The sequence below is a fragment of the Erythranthe guttata genome, chromosome 4, assembly GCF_056151865.1.
Source record: "Erythranthe guttata isolate IM_541 chromosome 4, IM_541, whole genome shotgun sequence".
Classification (NCBI taxonomy): Eukaryota; Viridiplantae; Streptophyta; class Magnoliopsida; order Lamiales; family Phrymaceae; genus Erythranthe; species Erythranthe guttata.
In genome coordinates, this window is record NC_142536.1 from 18,571,402 (window position 1) to 18,588,983 (window position 17,582).

The window sequence follows — 17,582 nt, forward strand, 5'->3', positions numbered from 1 at the left end:
TCGAAATTATGATTTATGATTTATGATTATGAATTATGATCATATTCCAATATTCTTTCAGAAAACGCAACGGCCCACGAGCCCACTTACGTCGAAACCTATGACCGCATGAATTTTTGTTTTTCCGAAAAGTATAAAAAGAAAATAAAAAAAAGAAAAAAACCCTATAGTGTGACACGTCGGCTGGATAGCAGGTGATCGAAACCCGGACGTGTCTGCGGCAAATTAACCGGAATTGATAAACCGGCGATACGTCCGGCAAATTTGGTAGCTTCCTCTTTCGTCTGGTTATTGGGGTCAAAACAAAAACACATATTTTCCTGCCATTTTTGTGCGTGACTGTGTGTGTGTGTGAGAGAGAGAGAGTGAGAGAGGCGGCGGAAAAAAGCTGAGCCGCCGTGCCAAAACCCTTATTGGTTTTACCGCCAAAAGCCTCGTCAATTTCGTTCTGTCCTTGATTTTGTTTGATTGATTTATACCTTTGTGTTGATTTATTCCTGTAAGTCTATCTTAATTTTTTTTTTTCTGAAATTTGAGTGCACGATTGCTTGTATTTATGCTTGATTTAATTTTAAATTTTTTTTGGTGTTGATTTTGGTTTTGGGTCTAATGTGCTTGTTGATTGATGATTCCGATGTTTTTTTTTATTTTGATTGCTGATTGTTTTTATTTGAGTAGATCACTTGTGGATTGGAGGTTGAATCGGAACTTCTGAGTGGAAATTAACTGATCATTTGCTGATTATTCTGAGGATGGACCTTATGGCTAGTTGCACGGTAAATTTATATATATATTTTTTTTATTAATTTTGTTTTGGCATGGAGTTGGTGTTTTCTACAAGATTGTGTTTTTCTATCCTAACTCTCAATTTTAGTACGGTGCGAACATTGTGGTGATTGATCATTCCATTGGACACGATGTACATGTACCGTATATTGTTATTTTCATGTTAAACTCTGTTGATTTTGTCCAATTGAAGCAGAAAATAGCTATTTTGACTTTTAGCTACGTAAAGTCACAATTGCGCATGCTCAATTAATTGATTTTTGTGATCATTTGGATATTTAATTGTGGCCCATGGCTAAATAGTCCAAACCCGTGTACGATATCACCTTACACCAACCTTTTCAACTGTTTCAACGTGAACATATTTGTTACCACATGGTTTCAAAAACTGAATTCCAACAATTCCACTGTCTGGTAAGAAGATAGTTTGGTCTTCTAAGTGGAGGAGTAGATCACACATTTTGTCCTCTTCCACTCTCACTCTCATAATTGCATTATTTGATGGGAGTGCTGGTGTTGATCGCCGTTCTGAATGTTTTTACACTAAAAATATTCCTAGACCTTTTTCCTAGTTACCCATAATAATCAAGGGATTTATTTTATTGCAATCACTGATCCTTTCCAAGCATGATCATTCTTAAGGTTTTTTTCGTTGTCCACGCTCTTTTCATCCCTTGAATAAAACCATCAATATCTCACACAATCTGTTATATTATACTTTTTAACTGTCTACTTGTGTTGGTCTTGTTATGGTTTGGTGAAATCAGGATTGTGCTTAGGTACTATAATATGTTTATTTCCTGTAGAAGGACTGAATATGTTTGCTGTCTTGCAGGACAAATTAACACATTTTCGGATAAAAGAGCTCAAGGATGTACTTACCCAGCTAGGTCTTTCCAAGCAGGGGAAGAAGCAGGTTTAGATTTAAGAAATATTGCTGATATGGGTGAATCTTTATAATCAGTTAATCAGCCGGCGATACTACTTCCCTTTATTTGTTTCTCTTATTGCCTTGAGGCGATGGGTGGATGAGAACTAAAACCAGTTGATTGCTTTTGTTATTATATTGTTCAAAAAATTGAGCTGGATTTTTTTCTAATTTGCTTCCCTTACTCTTTATGTTTGTATATGAAGTGCACTGTATCTGGTCTTGCCCATTTATTTTAAGCAAGTTATCCAAAGCATCACAGTCCTTCAAGTCTGGTTGGGATCTGGATATTGATCTCATTCTTCTTTTTTCCCATTTTGGTTTTTGAATTTAATTTCTGTGGACTTTCACATAACTTTGTAAGGACTATTAACATGCTTATTTCCCATAGTCAGCTTTTGGTACATTTGAATACAAAAAGGTGTTTAATTGTTTGCTGCATTGTCTTGGCACAGGACCTTGTTGATCGAATATTGGGTGTTCTCTCTGATGAGCAAGGTAAACCGTAATGCATCTCTTATTTTTTAGCTTCCAAAGATGTTAAAAATCTGTTTCAACAGACAACAAGGATTTACATCACCTATTCCATTTATTTTTCTTCTAAAATATGGAAAGTTGAAATGTACTATCGGCCGCCATGAGATGTGTATTTTTCTTATACGATTATTTGCATTTCTCTTCTCTCACTTATGAACATTTGAATTTAAGTAGCACCGCTGTTACATGAGGTCATCAATTCATGTACTTTGCCCTTGAGGAGCTTCTTTCCTTGTGCACGATCATGTTCTTACTCCATAATCATATACATCCTAGTATCCTATGTTTTACTATTTTTCTCGTCTTAGACCATATTGAGATTAGAATTAATACATGTATGAGTACTTAGGAGTTGAAAACTTTGATGGTGTTGTGAATCGTGAGATTCAGCCAATTGTATTGACTGTAGAATATTATTCAGAAATAGTTATCAGTGTTTTCAAAGGTTTCTTGCAATTAATGATTTAATTTTATCATGGAATGAGTCAACCACCCACTGTGGTCTCCTATTGAATAAACTGGGTGTTTCTCCAAATGATCATGAATTTCGATTTTCGGGAAGTATCATGATCATCCAGTACAAAGGGCTTCCATAATCAATAATTTGTAGACCGTGCATGCATTTCTAAGCTGGCACTTCAAAGCTGACTTTTTCCATGAACATATGCACCTGATACTGTATTTCACCATTGCAGGAACATGGGCCCAAAAAAATGCTGTTGGAAAGGAGGGAGTGGTAAAGATAGTCGATGATACTTACAGGTGTTTTGTTATTGTTTGATACATGGACTTGCGCAAAACCTATGTTCAGGGTCTTTTATCATTCTTCCTTATCTTGTATGATTACAATTTTTTGCTTATTCACATTTTCCAATGATAAGAGCCCAGTCAAAGTCACTGTACTTCAATTACACTTCCTACCTTTGACATCAATCAGAAAACGGGCTGAAAGAGAAAAAAAAATAGAAGACAATGGAATTTTTTTCTGGAAAGTAGAATTTGAGAGTCTGCAACTTCTACGGTCAAATGTAACCGGGAGGTAGAGAATGGGGATATTCTAATTAGATAATGTTACCTGTGTTTTCTCTTTGCTATCTTCAGAAAAATGCAGGGTTCTGGGGCTCCTGGCCTGGCTTCAAAATCACAATCTGTCTCAGATAATACAAACATAAAATTCAAAGAGGAAACTGAAGAATCTTTTCAGTTGGAAAAGATACGCTGCCTCTGCGGAAGCACACTGCCAACTGATTCAATGGTCAAGGTAAAATATATTTGCTTATTGTATGTTTAAGCACATTTATATTGATATAGATCGTGGAATGCTATTTGAACTTATAAATATGATAATGTTTGTCATGTTGGCATACAGTTTTGCGTCCAAACTTTATTTCTCCGTATGGTTTTGACAATTTGCAATCTGGTGCAGTGTGAAGATCCTAGGTGTAATGTCTGGCAGCATATAGCATGTGTGCTGATTTCTGAGAAACCCATTGAGGGCGTCTTACCAAATCCCCCAGATATTTTTTACTGTGAAGTTTGCAGACTGAATCGGTCTGACCCGTAAGTGACCAGTTTCCTAATTTATTTGTATCATTATCTGATAGAATCAGAATGTGTAGTGTTTTTTCTAAATTTTCTTGTGCATTTGCTAGCTGATTATTGTTATGGATCTTGTTGGTTCTCTAGGATATAATGATTATCCTGGATTATGTCATCTAGTAGTAGTTTGGTTAGTTTCTCTCGTTTGTTAAGCAAAAGAAAGACGGACACTTTTCTGTTTTATAACAGATTTGAACTTTAATGTCGAAGGGGAAAAGATAGACCCAAAACTAGAAGTGTGTCTGTTGAGCATATTCATAATGGTCAGAGATTGGATGAAACTCCGTGTTACCATAGAGTTCTAGATGCGATGGCCTGTGATTGGGCTTATCTTCCATTTTCCCTTCTAACTCATGCAAACTATTTCATCCAGAAGAATCCTACGATTACTTATTACGTACATTGAATCAAAGTAGCAGTATGTCCAGGAATAATCTTGCAGTATTTTAGCAGAGTCTTGCTTGTAACTGATGAAAAAGTTATTTGGTTGATATATTTAAGCGATTCTGACTTGTGGTTTCGTGAGCTGGTAGTTAAGTAATATTCTTTCCGACTCTTGTTGCTGCTGCAATTTAGTTTTGGATGCTTTGGTTTTTGATTATCAAACAGGTTATGACAAAAGCATACATTTTGGTTTTTGCTCTCGATGGATTAGTCAGCAGATAATCTATTGTTCTATGTGAAACATCTAAAAAACAAGATACTGTGCTCTTATAGAGTCGTATACAGTCAATTAGGGGTGGGAACGAGCCGAGCTCGAGCCGAGCTCGGCTCTTTTGGCCAGCTCGAGCTCGAGCTCGAGTCCATGTTGCCGAGCTTGAGCTCGAGCTCATCGAGCCAATTTTTTTTGGCTCGAGCCTATTTAATTTTTTTTTTAATTATTTAATTTTTTTATTAAAATCATTTTATTTTTTATTAAAAATTATTCATAGGAAAATAAAAAAAAATTATAAAATAAATAATGAACTCTAGTTATATATATTTTTTATTTTTTCTATTATTATTATTATAATATTTTATATATTATGAATTATTTAAGTAATATAGATTTGTTTCTATTTAAATACTAGATATATTTATTATTATAGACTATTTACTATTTAGTTAATAATAATAATAATAATAATAATAATAAGAATAATGTATATATATATATATATATATATATATATATATATATATATATATATATATATATATATATATATATATATATATATATATATATATATATATATAGAAAGAAAGAAAAAAAAAAAAAAAAGAAGGCAGCTCGCTAGCCGGATCGCGAGCTGCCGAACAACTAATTTTGGGCTCGAGCTCGAGCTCGAAAAACCCGAGCTCGAGTTCGAGCTTTTTTCGAGCCGGCTCGTCGAGTTCGCGAGCCGGCTCGGCTCGTTTACCACCCCTACAGTCAATGCTGCATGTTTTCTCTGTGCTTGGATTAAATTTTGAAAACCTTTTGGTGTCTGACATGGTGGATTTTGAATGCCTGATAGTATGGCTGATGTTTTTTTTTTAATATGCAGCTTCTGGGTGACGGTTGCACATCCCCTACATCCTGTGAAGTTGAATATCACGAGTGTTCCTATAGACGGGTAAGTACATGCTGTAACCTTTTGCATTAGTTTTAATTCAAAAGGCTCAAGGCGTACCACTGTACTCTGTTTTTGCTACTTACTTTTCGAATCTGGATATCTGTTTCTGTCTCAAGTTATTATCAATATCCTTTTAACTGTTGATGTAGACTGAAGCAAAACTTTGTCCTAATGTACTAATATTTGAGCTATTTACTTGCTGAGCCTGCATTTGCTCTCAAGCTGCAACGAGTTTCTTGCAACTGGTCATGTAATCCGAACAAAACTTCAGTCTTGGCTTCTAGTAATCTTTTGGATCTATCGCATGCATTTATTTGGTGAACATTCTTCACTTGCTATAGTCGTGGTAATTTGTTTAGGTGAAGTTACCCCTTGAATTTTTTTTTGAAATTTCTTGTTTATGGCATTTGCTATCAAATTAGTTTTATATGAGTCTACAATGTTAATTTTTGTATGAAGTTATACTTGTTGTCTAGGTGAATTTCCATCTATGTGAAAATCATCTGTAGTATTCCATCCAACTGTACCAAATTCTCATTTAGGTTGATTAGATCAGACAAGGTAAATGCATATACTTCGAATTTGTGATAAGCTTAAAAAGTAATTTTATATTATTCTTGTTTGGATGAAAATCATGGCTGGTTCTTAAGGCTAGTTTTCCTATTAAGCATTTTGATGTGCAACTGTACTTTCCTCCGATTTACATTTCTTACGGGTGATAAAATCTTGTATTGCACTTGGTTTGTTTGCCATTTGTCAAAATTTTAAAATTTTACTAATAGTTCTGATGTTTACTTTCCGTTGTTTTTTTCAAGCACTCTTTCAGCATGTAGTCTTGTAATGAAGACTGTTTTGTTCTGCTTATTTGTTGCCTGGGGAATAACTATAGTCCTGGAAAAGAATCTATATCATTCCAAACATCTTGTTTTGATGCATTTAATGCCTTCTTGCTGTTCATTTGTCCGATTATATTTCTTTGTTTAAGCTCATTTTGTTTGCAATTAATTTTCAAGTGTCTGGCTCCTTGTGGACTTTCAGTTCAAATCCGGGCCAGAGCATTGAGAAGACATTTCAACTGACAAGGGCAGACAGGGACTTGTTGTCAAAAGAAGAATATGATGTTCAGGTTGTCTAGAATGCTATGTGATAGTAACAGTTATATGTTCTGAATGTTCAAAATATGCTGATTACATCAATGCTTACGATGTATGTGGTATTGATGATCAGGCATGGTGCATGCTTCTTAATGACAAGGTGACGTTTAGAATGCATTGGCCCCAACAGACAGATCTACAGATTAATGGTACATTTGCTCACTTGTAGGCACTGGGTAGAGTGAAAATACTATTTGGTATATAATTGCTAGATTTCTTTTCATCAATAGATTGAATATACTTAGCTAGTGCAGCTCTATTACAATGTGCCAAATCATCTTTTCTCTCTGTCATACATGTGAAAACCGGAATCTATAACATATCTGTAGGCTTGATGGCTCACGTCCTAATGTATTTAGTAATTGCTTGAAGAATGCATGCTTTTCAAAGTTCGGTCAAATTTATATTCCCTGGTACTTTTTTTTGGCATGTAAATAATGGAGCTTTTGTCATACTTACTTGACCTATTTTTTCACTTTCTTCTCATAAAGCATTCTACCTTTCTGATAAAACAGGTGTAGCAGTAAAGGCAATAAACAGACTGGGCTCTCAGCTGTTGGGAGCGAATGGTCGAGATGATGGACCTGTTGTGAGTTTTCTCTCTCCGCATAAACATCTTTTAACCGTTTATGAAAGTTTAAGAATTCTTCGTTGTCTCTATTAGTCTTATTTAGGAGGTGTTTCTACTATAGCTGGTTTTAAGAGAAGCATGTTTTCATTGCAAGTTCATCTACTGATAATTTTGCCATGCCCCTCCTGGGACATTGGTTATGAAAGTTTTCTTTTTATTTGTTGTCTGTCAAATCTTCCCTTCACATTTTGCACCTTCGAATACTCTCTTGATGCAAATATTAAATTGGAAAATTGAATAGACGGCTTTATAATATTACTCAACTCGCCAACCTTTTTTCACATGTTCGTCAAAGGTTAGTTACATGGATCCTTTATTCCGTTGTGCTCTGTCAAAGATTCAAATGTCATCTTTGAAATCTAAGGATGACTGTCAGTAGTTATCTATTGTTATCAATTGTCCATCTCAATACGTATGCTCATGATGTAACTTGTTTTTCTTGGTTTTTTCTTTATTCATAAGCTTTTTAAACATCCTTTTTTATGTTTCCCCCTTTTTTTTGTTTTTTCCCTTTTGAGCTCTGGGAGGAGGAGGTCAATGACCTCAATTTAACATTTCACTGTGTTCCACAGGACTTTATTTGTTGATTTTTAATTTTCCTTAGTATATGTTTTTTTTTAGATTACACAATGCACCAAGGATGGAATTAATAAGATCATCTTAGGAGGTTGCGATGCTCGCATATTCTGTGTGGGAGTTAGAATTGTCAAGAGGCGCACTCTTCAGCAGGTCAGCTGATTTTCATTATCTTTTTATGCTTTGATATATTCCGAAGCATGGTTACTGTATTTAGTTCAAGGTTAGAGGGGATAAGTGTATGTTCTTTGCTTACTTATCTCTTATATGATTTATGCCTGTTTGGCTATATGTAGAGTTTTCTGGCGTTCTCGAGGTTTTTATGTGATGCTGCTTTATGTGTATCTTACATATAAAGTACTTTTATCATCTATCTGGACAATAGCTATTAGGATATCTAAATTTTCTTGACCAAATTGTTTTAACCATTTTTTGGGGTTGAAATGTTTTTATTCTTGTTTTTCCCCTTCTTTGTTGATTGGAAATTAGCTTTTGTAATTGCACTCGGCTTATGAGTTATGACCCTTTAAGGTTGATGGGAATTCGCTTTATTGTTCTCGACTTTGAGATCAGAAAATTGTGGATGGTTTTGGCAATTCCATGTTTATTTCCATTTTGTGACTGGCAAGAGATAAATACTTTTGGAATCTCTTTGTTAGGTTCTTAACATGATCCCAAAGGAGAATGAAGGAGAGCGTTTTGAGGACGCATTAGCTCGTGTTCTTAGATGTGTTGGTGGTGGAGCTGCCACAGAAAATGCTGATAGTGATAGTGATATTGAAGTTGTTGCTGATTGCATTCCAGTCAATCTCCGTTGTCCGGTAAGTAGTTTTAGTGTTTGCATACTTGGACTATTGATTGTAGTTAAAAAAAAAACTACGAAGAAAATAATGTGAAAGTATTCAATTATCTAGTCGTTATGGTGCTAATGAAGAGAAAATAGTGTACATTCTGTGATGTTGCAGCAATGTTGCTGATGAGCCTGTATCATTTGTCAGACACAAGTAAATCTCTTAATGATATCTTTTTATTGCATGACTGCTGATTAATGAATCCACTATTTTGGCTTGACAAGAAGAGGGAGATTGGTTTTCTGAATTTTTGTTTTAAGATAATTTTCTGACCCTTGTTAAGTATAACTTGTATATGTGGTCTGGTCTAACCTTAAGCATGCATTAACAGATCACGACTTCGGCCAAGACGCATATGCCGTTTATAATATTATTTTTGAGCCGTACAAAGATTTACCTTCATTGTGTTTAATTACTAATAATTACTTTAAAATGGTTTTCTTGTATCTGTATTCACTTTTACTTGCACATAAATATCGAATATGTATTTATTCATGCTGCAGATGAGTGGTTTAAGAATGAAGGTGGCTGGAAGATTTAAGCCTTGTGCGCACATGGGCTGTTTTGATCTTGAAGTGTTTGTGGAAATGAATCAACGCTCTAGGAAGGCAAGTAACCATGGCACCTTGTCATTTATTTTTGCTTCCTTTCTGATGGGTTTTTCCCCTGTGCAATTTCAGATAAGATACATGCAATTCTTAAGTATAATAGATACCCTGAAGTCAACTAACTCATACAACCTCTTTCTGTGATGTATATTTCCCGACTTCCCTACTTATGTTTTTTGAGTTGTTTTTGTCGGTGCAGTGGCAGTGTCCTATTTGTCTGAAAAACTACTCTCTGGAGAAAATGATCATAGATCCATATTTCAATCGAATCACATCTAAGGTATTTTCTGCATTACACCTTGCGACTAAGTTGTCCACTGCAATACATATTAATTTTTTTTCAATGATGTCTTACAGATGCAGACCTGTGCAGAAGATGTGTCCGACATTGAGGTGAAGCCTGATGGCTCCTGGCGTGCTAAGGCAGAGGGTGACCGTAGGGCTATCGGGGAGCTTGGGCAGTGGCATTTGCCTGATGGTAGTATCTGTGCTTCAGTGGTCGTAGAATCAAAACCGAATCTGGAGCTTAAATCTGTTAAACAGGAAGTTGGGTCTGATAGTCATGCTGGTCTTAAATTAGGAATAAGAAAAAACCAAAACGGAATATGGGAATTTAACAAACGGGATAATTTGCCGAGAAGCTTACCTGCAAATAAATTTGATAACGGTGACAAAGTAATTGCTATGAGCAGCAGTGCCACTGGCAGTGGCAGAGATTACGGGGATGTTAGTGTTAACCAGGATGATGATTTTTCTACAGTTAATGGTATCGAGTACGATTCCGTTCCCATGAAAATCGATCCAGCACATGGATTTAACGATCGAGTAGTGTCTGCATCTGGCGGGGACCCTGAAGTAATTGTCCTCAGTGATTCAGAAGACGAAATCGAAACACTGATGTCGCCTGGAGTTTACAAGAATGCTGGTGGAATCCCATTTCCAGATGCACATAACGGAATTCCCGATCCATATTATGAAAATCCCGCTCTTGGTGCTGGTGGAATTTACAGTGCAAATGATGATGACTTTGGAATAAACATGTGGTCTTTGCCTTCTGTTAGTCAAACGGGTCCAGGTTTTCAGTTATTTGGTCCTGACGTGGATGTCTCTGACGCCTTAGTTGAAATGCAGCACGATCCTCTTAATGGTTCTTCATCCATTAATGGCTATACGGTAACTGCAGAGACTGCAATTGGATCTTCTACTGCACTTGTCCCCGAGTCTACTGCCCAGCATTCTAATATTATGAATGATGGCTTATTAGATAATGATCCTTTAGCATTCGGTAGTAATGATCCTTCTCTTCAAATATTTCTACCGACACGGCCTTCGGATCCATCAGTCGAGCAGTCTGATGTGAGAGACAATCCGGACGTCTCAAAGGGTATTCGTACTGAGGATTGGATTTCTCTCAGGATTGGTGATGGTGTCGGAGTTGTTACAGGTGAATCTGCTGCTGCAGCAAATGATTTGAATCCAGGACAACCGTTGAAACAGAAGGATGGTGCATTGGATTCTTTACCAGACAACGGTATGGTTTGTTACTCTATATTTAAGTGTAGTTTTCCAGAAAAAATGGAATTTTCGAGAAATTAAAATCGGATCGGAATTTGGAATTCGATATGTACTCCAATTCTGTTCCAAAAAACATAGAAAAATCGGGAATCGGAACTTCCGAAATTCGCAATGAAAAATATTGTTCCAAAATGAAAACTATTTGGATGAATCGGTATTGGGAAATGCTGTTCGAATTTCCACACATAGTTGCATCAGTTGTTTGATGTGTTCTTTAATGTTAATCATTTTGTTAATTGATTTTTTTTCCTTCTTAATTTCTACTTTGGCAGCATCTTTGTTGCTGGGGATGAACGACAATAGGTCAGGAAAGACGAGTAGGGAAAGCACTGATAGTCCATTCTCATTTCCTCGACAACGGCGTTCAGTAAGACCAAGATTATATCTGTCTATTGATTCAGACTCGGAATAATTAAAAAGCCGATGTGGGACTCTTTATCCGGAGCAGTTATCTTCTTTATGTAAAAACCCTGCAGGAATGATATCAGATGCCATTTCATTTGAACAAGACAGCTGTTTCCAGAAAAGATCCGTACCTCATTCTCTATGTATATGCCGAATTGAAGAAAGAGCTAACACCAATTTTGAACAGTGAATCTGGCAAATTTATAGTCATATCACTGTGCTGCCAGCACAAGAGTTTTGCTTCTGATAGGTAGAGTCACTCACTATGAACACTCTGCACTTTTGCCGATCCAGGATTTTGTCCTCGGGAACAGGTGGGGCTCGATTATCGGTTGACTTGGTAGATTGTGCATATGACAGCTTTTTATTTTATTATTAGGAAAACTGAAAACAAGTTTAAATTATTTTCTAGTTGTAGAGGGGAAGAAGGTTTTAGGACAGAGGAATCCTCCTCATGCTCTTAGTTTTGATGAGAGTAGTCTTGTAAATCTGATTACCAAATTTCGATATATATAGAGATATAAGTTCGATGTTTGAGCACGTGTTCTTTGATCAGCCAGAGTGTGTGTGTATATATATATATATACACAACACCAAATTTCTCACACTTCACTATAAATCTATTCTTGTACCAAAAATCTTTAAAATGAGTATACAAATTGATCTACTTGTCTTTGTAAATTAAAAGAAGATATCAAAACTAATACATTCGTTTATTTGTTTATTACTACTCAATGGCTAAGCTCTACTAGTAGTTCCCCGTCCCAAAATACGAGCATAATTTAATCCTTCGTCTCAAAATAGAAAGCAATATCTGGCGAAAAGTTGATTGCTCCACCACGATCAAAATCTTAAAAAGAAAAAAAAATCAAATTTCCTGTCTAGTTCTTCAACCGCCAACTGTTTCAAACACGACATAAGCAATGCCGATTCTGTCATCCTTCAACGGTACCATTGGACTTAGAATGGCGGAAGCTCTCACAACCTGGGCAATTATGCAAGCTCTCGTGAATGTAAATGTCACAATCAAGGCAGAAATACTGCTTGCATTTCGGACAACAAACACGAGAACCCGGCATATTTCCTGCATCAATTACAGCAAAGTGTTGAGGCATTGTCACCGAAAAATAATGCTTGCATCACATATTTATGCAATGAAATGGGCTTCGAATGGACACTTACCAGGATTCAGGAGAGTTTGTTGGCAACCAAAGCAATTCTTTGCAAGATAGCGTGGATCACTTGAAACCGATGGTGCCACGTCATCAAACGGGGTTATAGGAAATAGATGGTGGTAAGATCGAGCCAGATGAGGTGAAGAAACGAGTGTCAGTCCACAAATCTGGCATTCTGTAGGCAAATCGCAAATACGTGCTTTGCATCTCGGACAAGTGTAGCCCCCACCGACCTTAGCCTCTTTATGACAAGAACAGATCGAAATTACACCTTCCGCTGCTCTTTGAGGAAATCCCATCTTGATCAAATTCGCAATTGCAAATTCCGCTATAGCTGGAGGTGGCGGTGCATGCTCAAAGACCAATTCTTTCAAGTGATGCTGAAATTGGAACCATTTGTAGATTAATTTGCAATTTAATACTCGGGTTTTCCTTAAAACACATATAAATTGAAAACAATCACAAATATATTTCACCTCATCTACGGCTACATAGTACGATCCGCCAGTTTCTTGACAAAGATATTTGCAAATGTAGAGCTCAGCAGAGAGACCTATAACCGAGCATCTGATTTTCGAAGCTTTGCATTTTTGGATGGTTTCCATAATATCACTCGGATCACAAGTGTTAAGCGAGGAATACAATATCAGAACTTCACGATGCCCATATGTTGGCATCTGATTTAGGTGGCTGTGCACAAGATCGAGGCCATTTTGGAGGGATGCATCGCCCGAGCTTGTCAGCTTACCCATCAAAGCTTTGATGTGTGACTCGGGACTTCCACCAAGATCCGTCAGGGAATTTGCTACTCCGTCTTTCAATGTCAATAATCCGATTTGACTCAAAGGGTTTTGATCGAAGAACTCCCTAATGAAAGCCTCCACTTGTCTGGCAACAACGACCATGCGGCTTGGTTTATAGTCCGTCTCTCCAGCTGCCTACATACACGTGAAATAATAAATGCATCGTAATCTCGTGAAATTATACAACAGACATGCGGATAAAACAATTATGTATTCTCGTGTAATGCCACTTCATTAGCATCCATCGGTAAAAAGGGTTGTTGTGGGATGGATTCATTGGCATGACCGATTATAGTGAGTTTCTTGAATAATTCTTATAAACATTTTACTAGGTGCAAATGTGCAATAGATTGAAACCCTTCACACAAATCCTCTTACAAAATCTAAATCCTTCAATCCAAATGAAACCTCAAAGAATTTTAACTTCTTTGTATACATCCCAGTTCCAGAATTCCAAAGAACGCAATCCACTTTTGTAGTATCAATTGAATTCTACAGTACAACTCAAAGGGAAAGCAACAAGAAGAGACTAACTAACTAACACTATCTCTTGAATTTGAATGATAGCAAAGTCACAGTGAGTACACATACCCGAGAAAGATCGATGACAATGTACAAGTAACGAATCAATCCTTTCTGAATCCGAGTAGTGGTACTCGTGCGAAGGCGTCTTCGATACTGAGCATGGTACAGCGTTTTGTTGTCAATTGGTCGGAGAAGACCGGATTCATCCTCTTGCAGAGACTCCCATGATCGCTCGTCTGCATAAGTTCTCTCCCACGCCTCACGGCCCTTACCATCTTCCTCATCATCTTCATCCTCGTCTCCTCTCTTAAACTTCCTTCCTTCATTGGTACTACTTTCTTGCCTTGACATTGTTATCAACTCTTCTGCCAAAATAACACCTCTAATATAAAAAGTTGAAAAATGCATCTTTTTGATAAACTGAAACAAGATAATTATGTAATGTAGAACAAGTAATTACAAAAAAAAAAAAAAAACAAGTAATAACAAAATATACAAAAATCATGATTTTGATGAACTGAAAGTTCAGGAAAATTTACAGTTAGATATGTAATGTAGAACACGTTCTCTGGACTATATATATCCAGAGATCAGTAATAGGGTTTCGACCCGTCCAACCCTGCACCAGAAAATACGGGTCGGGGAACGATTTTAGGGATTCGGGATGTTGAATTGAACGGGAGGGGGGCGGAGGGGTGTGAAAGTAAAGCTCTTACTGCGAAATAGCGGCTGTCGCCGCCTCGCCGGCGGCGGTTGAGAAACCTTTGGGATTCTCCTCCGCTCCCTGACGGCGGCGAAATTTGTTTCCGGAGAATTTCTGGGCGGCGGTTCAAAATTATGATTTCTCCAATTGTGAAAAATATGGGGTGAATTGCATATAAGCCCATGACAAACAGTTAAATTAAAAAAGAAGCATGCTATTTTTTTATACACGCCAATCTTACCCCTAACTATTTTAAACACTCCAAATTCATTTTAAGCTTGCAATTTTTTTTTTTTTGAGAAAATTTTAAGCTTGTATTAAGAATTTAAGATTACACAATTTCAGTTCACACAATGTTAACCATACACCTCAAGCAGAAGATAATTCCCCTTGCACACTTGGGGAGCACGAAATGAGTCACCCGAAGAATAATCTAGAATACGACACATGTTTCTTCCTAAATAGTTGAGCCGTAGTTTTGCAACCGATTCTTTTTCACTTTCTATGTTACAACGGCTTATTATTATTACCGCATTCCGAACAAACAGCTAATCGAAGTTTACTTAGCAGCATATATAAACACAAGAGAAAGCACCTATTCTAGTTTAACCGGGGAAGAATCATGCGGGCCCCACTGAAGACGACTGCAAAATAGTTGATATAGGTAAAATGTCACATAAAATAGTCATGAATCATGGTTGATAGCTCATTTCCACTTAATACCAATTGTCGATATAGGGCTCTCGGCGACAACTTTCAATAATGTAGGCTCCGTTTTTTGGCTATAGCATTCATCGAAAAATAAATAAAGAGAAAATGGTGGTTGAGGTGCTCTAATAACTTGACTAATGCAACTGGATCATTAACACAGTTGAATAAAATTAGTTTGTCTTTTGCACGCAAGTGTGATTTAGTTGCTAGAAAGTGCGACGTCTAATGATTCGAGTTCGATTTCCGCACCAACACTTTCTAGATCGAGTTCGTCGTACATAGCTTGCCCAATTGCATTTTTTCTTGTGATTGTTTCAATTTCTACTTTTTAGTCATAATCAACTAGAAAAAAACTAAACAAAAAAAAAAAAAAAAAGCAATTCATGAACAAATAGGAAAAATCTACAATCCTTGTATCAAATGATCAAAACAACAACAATAAACTTAGCTATTAATTACTTTCCCTACACCACAATTCACACAACACTTGAATTTTTTACCCACCACAAACTTCATAACCCCCAAAAAAGAACATAGAAAAAACCATGCAAACTTCACAAAACAACAAAAAAATCAAGAAGTATTCAATTTTCATCTTTTTTCTTCACCATTTTCATTCATCAAAACCTCATCTTTACACCAATTTCATCAACCAAATCACCATTTTCTTGATTATCAACAACACTTGCCTCCTTATTCACATAGCTCTCTTCTTTCACGAGCCCATAGCTAACCGACAGTTTCTTCCACTCTTGCTCCTCGTTTAGATACTCGTGGCGCCCCGTGTACTTCTTGAGCGCCACTCGGATATTACGAATCGGCTAACAAAAAAATAATAAGAGATTCATAACAATAAGCTATCAACAAAAATCAAAGCGAAAATCATATATAAACGAAACACATGTTCCAATTAATTACTTAAGCGAATTAGAATACCTCTGCTTTGGATTCGAAAGCCAGTCCGAAGAAAGCAGCAGAAACAGAGTGTTTCCCAACCGATTCGGCTAATTTGATCTGCGATAGCCAATAGGCCGAAGTCTCGAGCTTGTCGAACCTGCACTTGCTGCATTTCTCCGCCGTGCGGTAAGGCGTGGCTGAGTGGCGCGGCTTCTCTGGAACTGCCGCCGCCGGCGACTTCGCCGGAGTTCGAGGCTCCCCTGCTTTTCCGTCCCCGGAAAGTTTCTGGTTTTCCTGGAAGCACACGCTTTTCTTCTTCGTCCTTGCCGGGGTTTTCTCCGACGCGTTCTTAGCCTCCGGCGGACCGGGGAGCGGCGATCGGGTTGCTTGAATTGGCTTCACCGATTTTTTTAGCAGCGCCGACGAGGGTTTGCCCTTGACCGGCTTTTCCGGTGCCGATTTAGAAGGTAAATTAGGGTTCCGGGCAGTTCCAAATACTCGTTTTTCCCTGAGATTGATTTTTGGGGCATCGGAGATTTTCCTGGTTGATTTTGGCTTCACGTAATCAGATTTAACAACTGCAATTTCAACAGACGAAATTCAGGAAAAACGATGATTCAAATTTCACAGAATCGTCAAATAAAATCGAAACCATGAAAAAAATAAATAAATAAAATTAAACCTGGAAATGGAGTGGGATTGATTTCCATTGCTAATACGAATCAGATTTAACAGAGAGGAATCTTTCTGATTTTTTACAGGATCTTTTTGTAGAAAAAATGGAGAGTAATTAATATTAATACTAAGTTTAAATGGAGGAAAAAGAGCGGGAACAGGTTTTTCAAATTCTTCTATACGCTCCTCCTACTTTTACTATTTAAATATTAATTAATAAATAAATTATAAATTATAGGAATAGCGGGGCCCATTAGTAATATAATAATATTAATAATAATAATAATAAAAAAAAAATTAAACAATAATTTAACATTAATAAATATTAATTGAATTCAATAAATTTATCGAGGTCATGCGGGCTATAGATTAGGTATGGGCCAAAGGTTCGGGCCCAATTAGCTAGCTGGACCACCAACACTAATTTAACAAGAATGGGTTTTTACTTTGACAATTTAATTGATTTTTGGTAACCTGTTGTAAACGAATCGAATCGAGTCAAATGCATGACTGTTCAATATATTTTTTTTTTTATCGAAATTTTAAATTTATGTTTGATTTCGGTAATAAGCAGTTTAGCCAAGTTCGAACGAGCTTTAATCAAATTGAATACGAATCAATTTTGAGTCGAATATGTTTTTATTGGTTTCACCGTTGGGCAACAACAAATGATGTCGAAAATGGGATTTTTTTTTTTAATTCTTCATTTCCTTCATCAACTTCTTAAAAAAAAAAAAAAAAAAAAAAAAACCCTTCTTCAATTTATACTCATTGTATTTTACCAATGCATGCAATTTACCATGTCTTGAGGAATCAACAACCATAAAAGCAGTGGCGAGTCAAGA

At 36.6% G+C, this 17,582-nt stretch overlaps 3 protein-coding genes across 8 annotated transcripts; 1 reads left to right on the forward strand and 2 right to left on the reverse strand.

Annotated features, from left to right (window-relative positions):
* Window positions 1-74: 74 nt before the first annotated feature.
* On the forward strand, window positions 75-11,782 carry LOC105949079 (E3 SUMO-protein ligase SIZ1). 5 transcript variants are annotated; one of them, XM_012972348.2, is made up of 18 exons: window positions 75-499; window positions 679-776; window positions 1,622-1,702; window positions 2,170-2,212; window positions 2,947-3,013; window positions 3,353-3,512; window positions 3,678-3,811; window positions 5,380-5,448; window positions 6,487-6,574; window positions 6,676-6,751; window positions 7,118-7,191; window positions 7,855-7,962; window positions 8,469-8,630; window positions 9,164-9,268; window positions 9,468-9,548; window positions 9,626-10,799; window positions 11,116-11,210; window positions 11,320-11,782. In XM_012972348.2, the coding sequence occupies exons 2-18, from the start codon at window positions 753-755 to the stop codon at window positions 11,323-11,325; spliced, it is 2,547 nt and encodes an 848-aa protein (XP_012827802.2). In that variant the 5' UTR covers window positions 75-499; window positions 679-752; the 3' UTR covers window positions 11,326-11,782. The 5 variants fall into 5 exon arrangements, with proteins under 5 accessions (XP_012827802.2, XP_012827801.2, XP_088673319.1 ...); XM_088817193.1 differs by having other exon boundaries at window positions 134-499; window positions 2,947-3,243; window positions 3,291-3,512; XM_012972347.2 differs by having other exon boundaries at window positions 77-499; window positions 11,116-11,400.
* A 64-nt stretch (window positions 11,783-11,846) lies between these two features.
* On the reverse strand, window positions 11,847-14,884 carry GTF2H2 (general transcription factor II H2). 2 transcript variants are annotated; one of them, XM_012972350.2, is made up of 6 exons: window positions 14,468-14,619; window positions 14,291-14,370; window positions 13,818-14,116; window positions 12,900-13,361; window positions 12,431-12,803; window positions 11,847-12,332 (listed from the first exon to the last, which is right to left on the reverse strand). In XM_012972350.2, the coding sequence occupies exons 3-6, from the start codon at window positions 14,100-14,102 to the stop codon at window positions 12,184-12,186; spliced, it is 1,269 nt and encodes a 422-aa protein (XP_012827804.1). In that variant the 5' UTR covers window positions 14,103-14,116; window positions 14,291-14,370; window positions 14,468-14,619; the 3' UTR covers window positions 11,847-12,183. The 2 variants fall into 2 exon arrangements, with proteins under 2 accessions (XP_012827804.1, XP_012827803.1); XM_012972349.2 differs by lacking the exon at window positions 14,291-14,370 and having other exon boundaries at window positions 14,468-14,884.
* A 665-nt stretch (window positions 14,885-15,549) lies between these two features.
* LOC105949037 (uncharacterized) lies at window positions 15,550-16,888 on the reverse strand. Its single transcript, XM_012972305.2, has 3 exons — window positions 16,745-16,888; window positions 16,102-16,640; window positions 15,550-15,986 (listed from the first exon to the last, which is right to left on the reverse strand). The coding sequence occupies exons 1-3, from the start codon at window positions 16,770-16,772 to the stop codon at window positions 15,786-15,788; spliced, it is 768 nt and encodes a 255-aa protein (XP_012827759.2). The 5' UTR covers window positions 16,773-16,888; the 3' UTR covers window positions 15,550-15,785.
* Window positions 16,889-17,582: the final 694 nt, after the last annotated feature.

Bases quoted from the DNA above. Each gene is read 5' to 3' on its own strand.
- GTF2H2 (XM_012972349.2), bottom strand. From the start codon at position 14,102: ATGTCAAGGCAAGAAAGTAGTACCAATGAAGGAAGGAAGTTTAAGAGA. The intron at 12,804-12,899 runs GTGAAATATATT...TTCCAATTTCAG, and splicing joins ACTATGTAGCCGTAGATGAG to CATCACTTGAAAGAATTGGT. The intron at 12,333-12,430 runs GTAAGTGTCCAT...TAATTGATGCAG, and splicing joins ACAAACTCTCCTGAATCCTG to GAAATATGCCGGGTTCTCGT.
- LOC105949079 (XM_012972347.2), top strand. From the start codon at position 753: ATGGACCTTATGGCTAGTTGCACG. The intron at 1,703-2,169 runs GTTTAGATTTAA...GTCTTGGCACAG, and splicing joins CCAAGCAGGGGAAGAAGCAG to GACCTTGTTGATCGAATATT. The intron at 9,549-9,625 runs GTATTTTCTGCA...GATGTCTTACAG, and splicing joins TCAATCGAATCACATCTAAG to ATGCAGACCTGTGCAGAAGA.
- LOC105949037 (XM_012972305.2), bottom strand. From the start codon at position 16,772: ATGGAAATCAATCCCACTCCATTTCCAG. The intron at 16,641-16,744 runs GTTTAATTTTAT...TTGAAATTGCAG, and splicing joins CAATCCCACTCCATTTCCAG to TTGTTAAATCTGATTACGTG. The intron at 15,987-16,101 runs GTATTCTAATTC...TTTTTTTGTTAG, and splicing joins CTTTCGAATCCAAAGCAGAG to CCGATTCGTAATATCCGAGT.